Consider the following 16,322-nt stretch of genomic DNA (forward strand, 5'->3'; position numbering starts at 1 on the left):
ACTGAGCAACAAACACACGTGAGCACTCCCTGGATTTTCGGGAACACCCCCTAGATCCCAGGAAACCATCTAACACGACCCACGACCCAAGGACCACAAAACAGGTCGCGAACCACTAACGACCCGGAGGGCCCAAGCCCAAGGGGACATACAAAAGAAGAGAAAGAAAGAGAGAAAGGTATGTTATTCATTCTCGAAAGGACTCCCACTGAGAGAGATTACTGACTTGAGCGTCGGAGCGCAATCGCAGGTACCCCCGCCGGCCGACCGAGGCACGCAAGGAAGAAGGAAACTCGAAGGACAGGACAATTGAGAGTGGAGCAGACACCTTGTATCGACGTGGATAAACATTACTCAGTCCCCGATATCCATACAGGTACAATTGGCGCCCACCGTGGGGCCGAGTAATCATTATTCCCAGACCCAAAGATCCCAACGCTTGAAGATGGGCTCAACGGCAAACAACAACAATGATATCTCTGAAGAGCATAGGACCATACTACAAACACTCCAGATTCAGATGCAAGAGTTACTCCAAAAAGGGGTCATCGATCAACTTCGCCAGGATGAAGAAAGGAAAAGACGAGAAGAAGAGCGTCAGCAACACGCAGAAGAGATAGCCCAATTGAAAGAACAGAACAAGAGATTGTTGGACAGACTCGAACAACCTGAACGTGAAGGGCATTCGCGTGTGCCTTCTCCATCACCGTTCCAATCAGGAACAAAAACAATAGCCCAGACTATACCTCACATGTCACTCATTCAACACACCCATCAAAGTGTAAAGCCAGTAACTCCAAACAAGGTAACAAACCCGAAAGGCCATCCGTTTACTGACGACATCATAGCCACTCCTCTCCCTGACAAGTGGAGGGGCTTAACGATAAATCTTTATGACGGATCTACAGATCCAGACGAACATCTGAATATATTTAGAACTCAAATGACCCTTTACACAACCGACCGAACGGTATGGTGTAAAGTCTTCCCCACCTCTCTCAGGGAAGGCCCCCTTGGATGGTTTTCTGACCTTCCACCCAATTCCATTACAAGCTTCGACGCCTTGGAATTGAAGTTCACAACGCAATATGCCACAAGTAGACCTCATCGGACATCCTCCATGTCCCTTATAAATGTCAAACAAGAAAGGGGAGAATCATTGAGAACATTCATGAACAGATTTAGTAAAGTGTGTATGAGCATTCGTAATCTTAATCCAGAAATAGCCATGCATCATTTGGTCTCGGCCATACTGCCGGGGAGGTTCACGAAAAGCCTTATCAAATGGCCTCCGTGCGATATGGACGAATTAAGAACAAGAGCAACAAAGTTCATGCAGATAGAAGAACATATCGACTATCATCGAAAAACTTATGCTGAGAACACAGACAAAAGCAAAGGGATTCGTCCCCCCACAGTACCGACCGATTGAGAACGGCATCGCCCCAATAGGGGTCCCCGTTTCCACAGCTACACCCCCTTGATTGTACCAAGGGGCAAGGTTCTCGACGAAGCACTACAAATTGAATTGATTCCGGCATTGAAGCAGTCACAAACCCCTCCCAATGCCGACACCAGTAAACGTTGCCAATACCATCGTAACTATGGCCACACGACCGAAGGATGCCAAGCGCTGAAAGACAAAATTGAAGAACTCGTCCAGGTCGGTCATCTCCGCAAGTTCGTGAAAACCACCATCACTGCACCCAGGTCACCCCAGCGCGACCATGACCCCCGAGAATGTTCGGGACGGAGAGACGACCGGACCCGTGACAACCACTATCGTTCAAACAGAAGGAAAAGAAGTGAAAGTCCGATCAGACGAACGAGGCCTAAGAGCGAAAGCCCTGAACGTAAAAGTCGAACTAAACAAAAAGTTCGCGAAGTCATCAATACAATCGCTGGACCAGTGTCGCTCGGTCAGCCCCCTCAAGAAATTAATTACATTGCAGGTGGTTTTGCGGGCGGAGGATGCTCTAATTCGGCAAGGAAAAAACATTTGAGAGCAGTTCAATCCGTTCATTCGACCTCAACACAACGCCGACCGCATATACCACCAATCACTTTCACTGACGCTGACTTCACAGCAATTGATCCATCTCAAGATGACCCCATGGTAATAACTGTGGAAATAGATAAGTTCGCAATCGCAAAAGTGTTGGTAGATCAGGGTAGCTCGGTCGACATCCTTTACTGGGAAACGTTTAAGAAGATGAAGATTTCAGAAGCAGAAATACAACCCTACAACGAGCAGATAGTTGGTTTCTCAGGGGAAAGGGTGGACACGAAAGGATTTATCGACCTATACACCACGTTCGGCGATGATTACCTCAGCAAGACCATCAACATACGATATCTACTCGTTAATGCCAATACATCGTACAATATTTTGCTCGGTCGACCATCTATCAATAGATTGAAAGCCATTGTCTCGACTCCTCATCTAGCTATGAAGTTCCCCTCGGTCAATGGAGATATAGCAACCGTGCATGTAGACCAGAAGATAGCACGAGAGTGTTATGTAGCTAGCCTGAAGATGGAGCCGACCCGAAGGCTCTATACCACGTCAGCCGAACGAACGACAGAGCGAAGAGGCCGATCGACAGAAAGACGCTCTAGAGGAAGAGAATCTAGACGACACTTGGTTGCCTTAGTCGATCTAGACCCTCGACTGGATGATCCCCGGATGGAAGCAGGGGAAGATCTTCAACCCATATTCCTCCGAGACAAAGATCGAAAAACGTACATGGGAACCTCTCTCAAACCAGACGACCGAGAGACGATCGGTAAAACATTAACAAAGAACGCTGACCTTTTCGCCTGGACGGCTGCAGACATGCCAGGGGTAAAATCAGATGTGATTACCCATCGATTGTCTGTTTATACAGAGGCCAGGCCGATCGCTCAAAAGAAAAGGAAACTAGGTGAAGAACGACGCAAAGCCGCACGAGAAGAAACAGACAAGCTAATTCAAGCTGGTTTTATTCAAAAGGCCCACTATACGACATGGCTAGCCAATGTAGTGATGGTAAAAAAGACGAATGGAAAATGGAGAATGTGCGTAGACTACACAGACCTTAACAAGGCGTGCCCAAAGGACTCGTATCCCCTACCTACTATCGACCGACTGGTCGACGGTGCAGCCGGTCATCAAATCCTAAGTTTCCTTGATGCTTATTCAGGTTACAATCAAATACAAATGTACCACCGTGATCGAGAAAAAACCGCGTTTAGAACGGATTCTGATAATTTCTTCTATGAAGTCATGCCGTTCGGCCTCAAGAATGCAGGAGCCACATACCAGCGACTCATGGATCACGTATTCCACGACATGATCGGTCGGAATGTGGAAGTATACGTTGACGACATCGTCGTCAAATCAGACTCTTGCAAACAACATGTTTCTCACTTAAAAGAGGTTTTTCAAGCCTTGCGTCAATACCGCATGCGTTTAAACCCGGAGAAGTGCGCGTTCGGCGTAGAAGGGGGGAAGTTCTTAGGCTTCATGCTCACACATCGGGGTATAAAGGCTAATCCAGAAAAATGCAAGGCAATCACCGAAATGCGAAGTCCCAACGGACTCAAAGAGATCCAGAGACTAGTCGGCCATCTCACGTCGTTGTCTCGATTCGTACCTAAGTTTGCCGAACGAACGAGACCCATCATAAAACTTCTGAAGAAAACAACTAAATTTGAATGGACAGATGAATGTGAACAAAATTTCCAACAGTTAAAAGCATTTCTGGCGTCTCCACCGGTCATCCAGAAACCAAACCCACGGGAACCCATTGTGGTCTACCTCGCTGTCTCCAATGCAGCAGTAAGTTCCGTTCTAGTACAAGAAATTGAAGCAGAAGAACGTCCGGTATATTTTGTAAGTCGAGTCTTACACGACGCGGAAACCCGATATCAAATGGTCGAAAAAGTTGCCTTAGCTTTGATCATTACCGCACGACGGATGCGGATGTATTTCCAGAATCACAAGGTTATTGTTAAGACTAACTATCCCATTATGAAGATTCTCACTAAACCTGACCTCGCCGGACGAATGATAGGTTGGGCAGTCGAACTGTCAGAATTCCAAATTGAATACCAACCCAGGGGGGCTATCAAGTCCCAAGCCCTCGCCGACTTCACAGCAGAACTCACTCCCTATCCGACCGAACGAACTTCCCAATGGATACTATACGTAGATGGGTCATCAAACAGTCGTTCGTCCGGTGCGGGAGTTGTACTTGAAGGACCAGGGGAGATTGTTATCGAACAAGCCATGAAGTTTGAATTTAAAACTTCCAATAATCAAGCCGAATATGAAGCTATAATCGCAGGTTTGCATCTGGCGATTGAATTAGAGATAACAAATATAATTTGTAAGAGCGACTCCCGTCTAGTCGTCGGACAGCTTACAGGGGAATATGAGGTAAGAGAAACATTACTCCAACAGTATTTTCATTTCGTGAAAAATCTTCTAAACAGGTTCAAGGAAATCTCATTCCAACACGTACGGAGGGAAAATAACACTAGGGCGGACGCTCTATCGAGATTGGCTACCCTAAAAAAGAAAGGCGTCCACCGGTCGGCCATACATGTGACCCTTGCTAAACCGAGTGTTGGTACCGAAGAATGCATGGCGACCGACACACAACCTAACTGGATGACCCCCATAATACAATATCTGACCGATGGTGTATGCGATCCACATTTGGAGAAAACGATGAAACTACAAGCCGCCCGATACGTACTCATTGACCAAGATCTTTACAGGAGAGGGTACTCCCGTCCCCTCCTAAAATGCCTTGGTCCAGAACAAGTCACTTATATAATGACCGAGTTACACGAAGGGATATGCGGAACCCATTCAGGAGCGCGGACTATGTCCGCCAAAATTCTAAGAGCTGGATACTACTGGCCGACCTTACAGGGAGACTGCACTGAATACGTTCAAAAGTGCGTGAAATGTCAAGAGTTTGGCACCTTATTACACCAAAAACCAGAACACTTGCACTACATCCTATCCCCTTGGCCGTTCGTGAAATGGGGAATGGATATTATCGGACCTTTCACACCCGGAAAAGGGCAATGCAAGTTCCTACTGGTGGGTATAGATTACTTTACCAAATGGATTGAGGCTGAACCACTAACAACCATCACCGCCCGGAACGTACAAAGCTTTGTGTGGAAAAACATTGTCTGCAGGTTCGGCCTACCTCAGATCATTATCACAGACAATGGTCGACAATTCACCGACCGTGGGCTAGCTGAATTCTATGAGAAACTTCACATCAAACATATAACGAGTTCGGTCGAACACCCTCAAACCAACGGTCAGGCGGAAGCCGCCAACAAAGTTATTCTCAATGAGTTAAAGAAGAGACTTGGCCCCTCCAAGGGAAACTGGACGGAAGAATTGTTGGAGGTTCTGTGGGCTTATCGTCGTACTCCCCAGTCAACGACTCAGGAAACACCTTACAGCCTGACGTACGGCACAGAGGCCATGATTCCGGTCGAGATCGGCGAGCCTTCACTACGCCGACAGACATTAGACCTAGACTTAAACAAGGAAAGTCTACTAGTCGGCCTCGACCTCATCAATGAATTAAGGGACAAATGCAAGATAAGGGAAGAAGCATGCAAGATACGAGCAGCACGAAGGTACAACTCGAAAGTGAAGCCACGAAACTATCAGAAAGGAGATCTAGTTTGGCGCATGCGCAACAACGCTCGGAAGGACGGAGGAAAGTTTTCAAGCAACTGGGAAGGACCGTTCCGCATCTCCGACACAGCAACAGGAGGAGCTTATTACTTAGAATATTTGTCAGGAAAATTTGAAAAAATAATAAATATGAAAAAAATATTTAAAAAGTTATAAAAATTAAATATTTGTATTTACTTTTAATTAAACAATTTTAAAATTGTAAATAATTTTTTTAAAAAAATTATATAACTTTTTAATACTATTTTTTGATAAAACTAATTAAAGTAAAGAAAAGTAAGTTAATAAATAATAAAATAAACATATAAGAGTATTGATATATTAATTTCAAGTAAAATTCATATTTGTTAATAATATTAATTTATCTTCAAAGGAACTTATGTGATATTTCTTTCTTATAAAATTTAAGAAAAAAAAAGAAAATATCCAAAATGTGATATTGATCAATTTTAAATGCAAATGATAACATTATAGAATACTTTTTTTAATTGATCTCATATGACTGTTTTTGTCTTTAAAAACTCACATATTATAACACAATAAAAATTGAAAATTTTTAACTATTATTAAAACATGAAAAACATACTATCAATTTATTCATAATCTTTATTCCTCTCTTCAATTTTCTCTTTTTTTCTTATTATTTTTTATAATATATTAGTTTTTTCACAAAATGTGGAAAGTATGGTAAAAAAAGAATGTGGAAAGTAGGTATGTACCGGTCGGCACCGGACGACCGCGTGGTTCGAAGTAAATTATCTAATTAAGCAAAGAACGTGGTTACACGTGGGACAAACGGTTACAATTCCCACTGAGCAACAAACACACGTGAGCACTCCCTGGATTTTCGGGAACACCCCCTAGATCCCAGGAAACCATCTAACACGACCCACGACCCAAGGACCACAAAACAGGTCGCAAACCACTAACGACCCGGAGGGCCCAAGCCCAAGGGGACATACAAAAGAAGAGAAAGAAAGAGAGAAAGGTATGTTATTCATTCTCGAAAGGACTCCCACTGAGAGAGATTACTGACTTGAGCGTCGGAGCGCAATCGCAGGTACCCCCGCCGGCCGACCGAGGCACGCAAGGAAGAAGGAAACTCGAAGGACAGGACAATTGAGAGTGGAGCAGACACCTTGTATCGACGTGGATAAACATTACTCAGTCCCCGATATCCATACAGGTACAATTGGCGCCCACCGTGGGGCCGAGTAATCATTATTCCCAGACCCAAAGATCCCAACGCTTGAAGATGGGCTCAACGGCAAACAACAACAATGATATCTCTGAAGAGCATAGGACCATACTACAAACCCTCCAGATTCAGATGCAGGAGTTACTCCAAAAAGGGGTCATCGATCAACTTCGCCAGGATGAAGAAAGGAAAAGACGAGAAGAAGAGCGTCAGCAACACGCAGAAGAGATAGCCCAATTGAAAGAACAGAACAAGAGATTGTTGGACAGACTCGAACAACCTGAACGTGAAGGGCATTCGCGTGTGCCTTCTCCATCACCGTTCCAATCAGGAACAAAAATAATTACAATAAATTTGAGTTTTTAAAAAATTAATGTATTTTTTATTTTTAAAATTGTGTTAGACCCATGTTAGAATTGTCAGAAATCCAACACATATTTATTGAATTGGACACTTCACTAATATGTGTCCTATGAGTGTCAGTATTTGATACGTTTGTTCGGCGGACATACCATTTAAGAGGAGTGTCCGAGCTTTATACTAACTAATTGGAACTAATTACTTAATGGAAGTTATGATAGCTAATTAAATATTAATTTAAAAATTAATTATTATTTTTTATTAAAAATAAAAATTACGTTAGATATTTAGTCTATAAAATAATATATATTTTAGTCAAATAATAATTAATTATTTTTTATTTTTAAAATTAATTTGTATTTAATGAATTTTTTATAGTATATAAAATATAATTGTATTGATATGTTTAATTAATTAAAGGTTTTCATACTTTTCTCTTCAACATAGAGTACAATAGTTTTTGAAGTATAAAATCTTATTTATTACTCCAAGAAAGAGAGAGGAAAAATTTCTCAACAGTATATTTTCATTACATCATGTCACTTGTTGTTACGGTTTTCATTCTATTTCTTGTCAAAAAAAATTTATTTCATTAACATAAAAACCTAAAAGATGTATTTCAGAATGAAGAGAGGCGGTTATGTAATTTTCAATAATAAAGATTTAAATTTTTAATATAATACAATAAATAGTTTAGCAATTTTGATTTAAATTATTTAACTCCTTCTCTAGTCACCACGCATTTTCAAAAATCACTTCAAAAATGACCTCAAAAAAAAAAAACTTGTAAGATTTAAATACTCGCGCTAAGTTAACCGCCTAATCTCATCAATTGGAAACTCGTGTGGAAAGAGATGAAGAAAACGGGAAAGAAAACCAAACCAATGGTGGCCGATTTCCTGAAAACACCGTCGCCGGTGGATTCACCGGAGGCGGATTCTCCGGTGATTTTCACGAGATCGACTTCCACCTCCAAGCGCGCGAAGAGAGTTACTCTCCCCACCAGCTCTTCTCCACCTCGCAGTCACAGAGCTCCGAGCAACATTTCCGACCTCAGAAACTTCACCTCTTCCGGCGTCGACGATCTCAAGCGTCGCATCGAATACTCTCACTCCGAGTTCCTCAAGGATCTCGAGGCCTCTAACTCGCGTCTCCACAAACGCTTCAAGGTTTCTTCTCTAGAGTTTTCCTTCAGTTTCTCACAAACAGCATAACATCGCATTTCGCATTTCTGAGATCGCTTTATAGAATGCGCTAAGAATTTCTTAAGATTGTCAATTAATGAATTCTCACCTGACTGATCGGGAAACAAATGAAACAGAAAATGTATTAAGCAACTGAAAATATTCAAGGACTAGAACATGTTAAATCGTGAATTTGAATTCTGTGATTTAATTCAAACAGATTGTTATAGAATATTTGCGTAATTACCTCTGTTCTGGTTTTGCTTGATATCAATTGCTAGCACATTCTGTCTAGTTTAGGAGAAAATTGAAAACAGAATAAGGGGAAAAGGAAATCTGAAGATTAATTCCTTTGATCAACATTAGGAAACCTGAGAGTCACTATTTTGTTTTAATCGAAATAAACCTCTGGATTAATCATTAATAATCACTTAGTTGTTTCTAATTTGAAATTTAGATGCAGACTCAAGCATACCAGCAAGTAATGGATGAAGCAGAGAAGGAATACAAAAAGGTTTCTGAACGGATAACGGAAAGCCGAGATGCAATGAAGGTGTTGTTTCCTTCACTGTCACTTTTAAACTATCGTTTGGAAACACTTTTAGAGTCTAATGGTTTTTTTTTTTTTTTCAGGCTTCTTATGAAGAATTCATGGTAGAAGCACAGGCTAGCGCATCTCGGGGTATGCATAGTACAATCAATTCCAAAAATGCTTTTATTCTCATTCATCACAAAATTTGAGATGCTGTTATGTTCAACATTCTTGTATTTAAATGTCCTTTTTACGGAATTTCATTAGTCAGATAGTTATTTGATTTCAAAATTTCAGCATGCAAAACTTCTATCGTTGAGCTTTCGCAGTCGTTTGAGAAGACGATTGACTCTCTTCGAAAACGCTATGGAACTTCATCAAATTAGCCATGTAACTTTGTAGATGCTCAGTTGCTCACTGATTGATTTAAGGTAAACTTCAACTCTTTGACGTCTTTCATGATCTATGGGATTACGAACGGTTTGCTCCGTATTCGTTCTTCTAGCGTTTTAGTTAAGCCACGAATGACAATTTCCTTGAATGATTTTATATATGTTCTGTTGAAATTTGAAATATTGACGAGAGTTAGCATTTATCACAAATTGTTTTAAGAATGGAAGGGGAGCAGAAATCAATCATCCTCAAATATGGATGATAAGTAGGAGAAGAGGGTGAGAGTTTCACAACCTTTATCTTCATTTTTTTAAAATAAAGATTTATCTTCTTCTCTATTTTAAAATAAAGATTTATCTTCATCTCTATCTTTACATGTAACGGATATAAACTTTTTTTTATCTAACGAATAAGTACGAGGACATGAACGAGTATGGAGTATGGAGACGGATATGATATGAATATATACTTATTTTTGTTCCCATATTTAACTTAAAAAGTTAACCATTATATATACTCATATTTGCAGGCACTCAATACGCAAATTCTCTGTACAAATTTTCTGTCAATGAGGACAATAGACCCTATATGGGTTCATTTGACATCCTATCCCCAACTAAAATTAAAAAAATGATAAAAAATTTCAATAAACTACTAATAAAATGTGAGAGAGAATGACTTTTTTGTTGTCTTCTAGAACTTTTTCTTCGTTTTGTTGCTCTCCCTCACAGTGGTCTATTTTATTACACATTTTTTTTCATTAATCTTATTACTTTTTCTCTTAAATCGTAAAAAAGTTGGTTGAGGAGAAGCACTTTTCTTATTGTAATGTTAAAAGTGAGACACAGAACATGCCAAATTAAATAGATAAAGTCCATCCAAATAAAACGAATAATAGCTAACAGTTGAGATTAAATGATAAATCATCATTATTTTTTTATTTCTGGTTTCATCTATTGTATTTGTTTCATTCCAATTGTGAAACTCTCCGAAAACAACCACCTAGAAGGGTAACCATCCTGAAATAGTGAAACTTACTAGTGGAAGTTAGTGAAAAGTGCAGCTACGCAAAAACAAAAAAGAGTAGCATTCTCATTGAAATCAGATTTTAGTATTTGTTTTGAGGTTAAGTGCCGTCCAATTATTTATAGTCTATTAAATTTTGGGGTTACTCGGCGTCTCCCCTTTCTTACCAAAAACCGATACAATACTTGACCAATTATTAAAGCTTGGTACAAAATTGTAGATAATTCCACTGGTCACAGTGGCAAGAATTGGACAACAAACTTAGACCTGTACAACTTTTCGGCATGTTAGTATATTATAAGGAGTTGACATAGAGCAATATGATACATAAACAAATAAATAAAAAGACCAGATGATTGTAAATTGCTAAATATAAGAGTAATATTATTCTATATGATATATCATAAATATCTAAATTATAATTTCTATCACAATGATCTACATTCTAAAGTTAGAAATCAATCCAATTATGGTAAGGAAAAGGACAAGTTTTTTTGCGTTTTGGATTCTGGAGGAATAATCAACCTGGGATAGGTTGGAGGATATTCTTCCGCGGCCTACACATTTCATTGTTTCATATGTGTTTAGAAATCAGTTTACATTTTTATAAAGAAAGTTCACTTCAATGACAAATGCTGACAAAAAACTTGAAACATTAACATAAACTTGAGTTTGCGACCCTATCAAACGGTTCTTAAATTTGCAATTAATACCGTTTTGTAAAGTTTTACGAGTCATGGTCCTGTATATGTCCAACAAAATTTCCAGTTCATTGTTGATCTTTGAATTTGGCTGTAGACAATTGTTGCTTTGATTGGTAGTAAATTTGACAGAGCAGATTAGTTGTGTTTATAGATTCCCTACTCAAAACTTTGGATAACTCATTAGTAATGGCGGCCATCTTAAGGAGCCGCACAACCTAAGCCTCTACTCCCACTTTCATAATATCTATATTATTATTTTTTATGTTTTTTTTAATTGAATCATTTTATCTTTCATTAAATCTAAATAAATTATTTATTTATTAAATAAAATAAATAAATAATTTTTTTTATTTCAAAATAATTAAATAACTTAAAAAATACGGTTATATAAATACCATTATGTAAAGAGATACATCATGTGATAATTTTTATGTCATTTTTAATTAAATAACTTTATACTTTAATAGATAAATAAAAAAATATTTATTTATTTAATAAAAGAAATAATAATAATTTTTTATTTCAAAATAGTTTAATCATGTTTTAAAATATTTTTTATATAAGCTTTTTAATACCATTTTTAAAAAATTATATATATTAAGTTGTATTATTTTTTACTTTTAATTAATTATTTATAAAAAAATTATATAATTCTGAATGAAATAAAAAGTACCAATATAAGCACGTGCATTTTTTTGGAAGTCATTATAATACTACATTAAATGTTTAAAATATGGATGTGGTATTAAATTGATATTTCAATATAAGATAGGAGTGTTTTTTTTTTCATCTCTCACATGGATTAGATATTAAAGCATTCCATAATATATTGAGTGCAAATCTTTATCATATAAGTCGATTTTATAACGTTAAATTACATTTAAAATTCAATTCTTAATATGATATCAGAGTCATTTTGTAGTTTATCATAAATGAAAGTCTTGACGAGAGAGAAGTGTTGAGATCTCACATTAACTAGATATTAAAACATTTTATAGTATATAACTGAATTCAAACCTTCGATTTTATAAGATTGATTTAGATTTAAAGTATATCTCTTACAAATTTTACTAATTTTGGTTATAATATAAACGTGTTTGTATTTTTTATTGAGAAAATGTTTTTCTTTTTCACAGAAAAAATTCCAAAAACTTTAAAAACTACTTCTAATTATATATCCCAAAAGTATTAGAGAATTGATATGATTAAATATAACTTATTTTCTCATTATATTATATGTTGTTGAGTATTTTATTGGACAGTGGTCCCTAGAGTGTGATTTTTATTTAATTTTGTTGCGTATGTAATTAAATCTGTTAACTTTTTGTCATAAATTTTCTTTAATAAATATGCTGAATCATGCACGGAATAGAAGTGTTTTTATTTTTTCGAAAATATATAAATTTTCTTAGTAGTAAAATTTCTAAAAACTTTAAAAAGCACTTATACTTTATATCTAAAAGTATATACATAAATAATATAGTGATTCAATAACTCCTTTTCCTTACTATTAAGAGCGTTTTTTTGTTACTATTTCATTATAATAACATATAATTTATTTCTGCTTACTCAGGCACGGATGGAACCTAAGCAATACTTGCACGCTACTATCCAGTGCATTTTCTTACTTGAATACAAATTCGAACTGACACAGGTTTTATTTCTAATTATTATTGAATTCATTGACACACACATTATTTATTAAAATTGAAAAAATAAAGAGAAAAATGCTACAAAAAAGCACTGTTGCAATTATTTTAAGTAAAAATAATAGTTCAAAATATATGTCTGAGTAAACAAATTCTTCTACATCATAATTAATATAATGACTGTCACCAAAGCAATTGCACAGTGCAATAAACTAAATGGCAAAGCAAAACTACACACGGATTATCACCACTCAACCATTCCACTTCACTAAAGATCAAAAACAAAAACAAAAACAAAATAAAATGTATCAGAAAAGAAAGAATGGCCACCCTATCACGGAAAACAAAAAAAAGGAAAAAAAAAAGAGGGAGAAAAACAATCACAAACGGTGGTGGTGATGAGTTGGTCCGTTCTTGCGAAACGCAACCTCGGTGTCCAATCCAAAGCCATCGACGGTGCGAACGTGAACCAAAGCGGAGTGGTTGAAGAGTTCGACGAGGGGCTGGACGCTGTAGAGGTCGTTGGCGGAGTACTTATCGGCGCGCCGGGACAACGCCACGTGGAGAACACACACCCCCTCCGGCTTCAGCGTGCGTTCGATCTCCGCCACGAACCGCTGCGGGTACAGCGCGTGGTCGAAGACGTTGGAGAATTCGAAATCAAACGTGTCGTTGCGGAACGGTTGGTTGTGAAAGTCACCCTCGACAACGAGAGGTGGATAAGGAACCAAATCCATTCCGACGGAGTCAGCCACTCCGATTCGCCGCAGCGCCTCCACCTCCTGGCCCACCCGCGCACCGATGCAGAGCGCCTTGGAGGTGTTCCGGAGAAGGTTTTTGTCCCTAAGGTCGTTGAAGAAGCGCGCAAAGACGGGAATCTTGCGGTCCCAGTCTCGGGTTGTCCATATTTTGCGGAGCCTGGGATTGAGGGTCTTGTTAAGCTGGCGCTGTATGTAGGATTGGTAGGAGGAGTAGCCGGGTCGGATTGTGAGGTCTTTGGTTGTTACAGAATGATGGAAGGGTTGTTGTTGTTGTGGGAATAACAGGTAGAAGAAGAGGAATGGGAGGGAGAGGAAGAGGCAGACGAGGAAACACCTTAGGATGAATGGTTTCGTGAGCGTGATTTTCATGACCGCATACATATCATATCTCTCATCTCATGTTTTCGTCGAAAGAGAAACCCAACAGTTTTTCTATGTTTGGAATTTCCGAACGTAGGTTCTGCATTGTTTTGTCGTTTGTGGATTTTGGCATGGGAGTGAGATGGAGGAGGGAGATTAAAGACGTTGGGACAACTGGCTGGGGGCCCATCAAATTTTCTGGAAACTTAAGAAAATTGTAAAAGATAAAACATTTATATTATTTTAAAATAAATAAATAAAAGTATCTGAATATAAATTGGATTATTTAAAATTAGTATGAATGAGAAACAGTTCTGCAGTTGCAGAAGCGGAAAAGGATGATAGAGGGAGGTACGCGTGGTGCGTAGAGCGCATGCAAAAGGTAAGGTGGCACCGTTTCTTGGGCTGCTTTTTGTATGTTTTGTTAGCTTTAAGTGTGCCTCCAATTTTGTGTTTTTTCAAGTGTGAGTAGAGAAGATAACGGGTAGATGAAAAAAAATAAAAATGAATGAATAGAATAATGAAAGTAGTGATGGAGAAAGCCATGATTGTAGGGAAGAAGTGAAAGTGAAATGAATTGATAGAGATTATCGTTCACGCAAGGCTAATGAAGGAATGATAAATAGATTAATTGATTGTATTATTCAAGTTAAAGGTATCATAATGAGGTCGCTCTCATCAGAAACCTCTGCAAATAAAACCCTTCCACCCATCATGCCACATTTAAGCAGACCTCTATCAACCACTTTGCTTGCTTCCACAATCCACCTCATTACATTACATTACACTTACATTTCATTTTATTAAGGTTTCTATTAAGAATTTCACTTTAAATTTAACTCAAGTAAAAAAAATATATTTTATAGCTATTAAAAGAATACATTTTAACTTATCAATCTTATTATTAAATCGATTTAAGATAAAAAAAAATTCATTCACATATATTATAAAATGTATCCACAAATATTATTATTTTTAGTATAACACTATTATCAGTGACACAATATATCTAACATATTCTCATTCGAATAAGTTGACGTGATATTATATTAAAAAATAAATTTTAAATTTAATTTAACTTTATAAATAATTTTTTCATTTATATTATATATATATATTAGAAAATATCTTTTATGTTTAATCAATATGAAATCAATGGAATGATATGTCAACAGGGGAATATTGTCACATCAACTATATGCCAAGTGAAAGTCAAGTGACAAACTCGTTTAAGTTTTTGTTTATCTTTGTGAGATAAATCTTGACTGCCCATTTTGAAATCACAAAACATCCGTAAAATATAATCTTCTTATGATACTTTTTATAATGCATGTTTTTTTTTTATATTAACAAATTCCACTTCTACAATTTATAGAGTTATATACCAATGACAGTTTTAAAAAATATATAATAAAAGATGTATACCCAAATGACCAAAGCTATGAATTAATAATATAACATAATAAATACGTGGTAAAAAAACGGTTATAATTAGCGTTGAATAAGTCAAAGATACACTTTGAGTACACTTCTACGATTTCAGGAAGCCACTACATGAACTGAGAACCACTACACACGTCTTAGTGAACTAATTATCTGACCCACACAAAGGAAAGTCCAGGTCAACCTATAAATAAGACTTCCGAAGGGGGGAAAAGTACGTTTTTTATATCCTAAGAGAACAGACTAATCACTAGCATTGACTTGAGTGTTGAAATGCAATTGCAGGTACTCCTCCGACCGACGGAGCACACGCGTAGGAGAGGAAGAACTTTGAAGAAATAAGGAACTACCAGCACGACAACAAATTATGTACCAAGTGGATCAACATTACTCAGGCCTCATCATCCCCGCAGGTACAATTGGCGCCCATCGTGGGGCCTGAGTAATTTCCAACCTTTCAATCACAAGGACTTCGATAAGCAACAATCACTACAAGAAAAACGCGAATTACATACAAATTATTACATACGGATCAAAATCCGTATGTAAAATCAACATTACATACGGATTTTTACATACCGATTAAATTCCGTATGTAAACAGGTATTACATACAGATTTTTCCGTATGTAATTTTTGGCACCATGGAGCGCGGGAATTAAAATCCGTATGTAAACAAGTTTACATACAGATTTTTTTCCGTATGTAAACAAGTTTACATACGGATATAATCCGTATGTAAATATTGACACCATAAAATAAAATTAGCAGTGAATGGGATTCGAAGCCAGGTTCCTTCAGCAATCAAAGAAAATTTAACCACTGGTCACTAGAAAGACTTGGGTTCAAATCCTGGCTGTTGCAATTTGCTTGCAATATTATTTGGGGTTTGGTTTCGAGTCCTATGGCTTGGGTTCGAGTCCTAGCCAGTGCAGAATGCCTTTAGGATTAATAAAAAATATAGATAGAGATAAATAATAATAAAAAAATTAAAAAATAA

At 37.5% G+C, this 16,322-nt stretch overlaps 2 protein-coding genes across 2 annotated transcripts; one reads left to right on the forward strand and one right to left on the reverse strand.

Annotated features, from left to right (window-relative positions):
• The first annotated feature begins 8,120 nt into the window (after nucleotides 1–8,120).
• Nucleotides 8,121–9,430, forward strand: LOC137809671 (uncharacterized). The gene is made up of 4 exons (XM_068610771.2): nucleotides 8,121–8,440; nucleotides 8,913–9,008; nucleotides 9,089–9,137; nucleotides 9,285–9,430. Exons 1-4 carry the CDS (start codon nucleotides 8,126–8,128, stop codon nucleotides 9,371–9,373), a joined length of 549 nt encoding a protein of 182 aa, XP_068466872.1. The 5' UTR covers nucleotides 8,121–8,125; the 3' UTR covers nucleotides 9,374–9,430.
• A 3,432-nt stretch (nucleotides 9,431–12,862) lies between these two features.
• Nucleotides 12,863–14,036, reverse strand: LOC137811145 (uncharacterized). The gene has a single exon (XM_068612764.2). It carries the CDS (start codon nucleotides 13,899–13,901, stop codon nucleotides 13,140–13,142), a length of 762 nt encoding a protein of 253 aa, XP_068468865.1. The 5' UTR covers nucleotides 13,902–14,036; the 3' UTR covers nucleotides 12,863–13,139.
• Between the last annotated feature and the right edge of the window lie 2,286 nt (nucleotides 14,037–16,322).

Source organism: Phaseolus vulgaris, chromosome 2 (assembly GCF_051622355.1).
Source record: "Phaseolus vulgaris cultivar YP4 chromosome 2, ASM5162235v1, whole genome shotgun sequence".
Classification (NCBI taxonomy): Eukaryota; Viridiplantae; Streptophyta; class Magnoliopsida; order Fabales; family Fabaceae; genus Phaseolus; species Phaseolus vulgaris.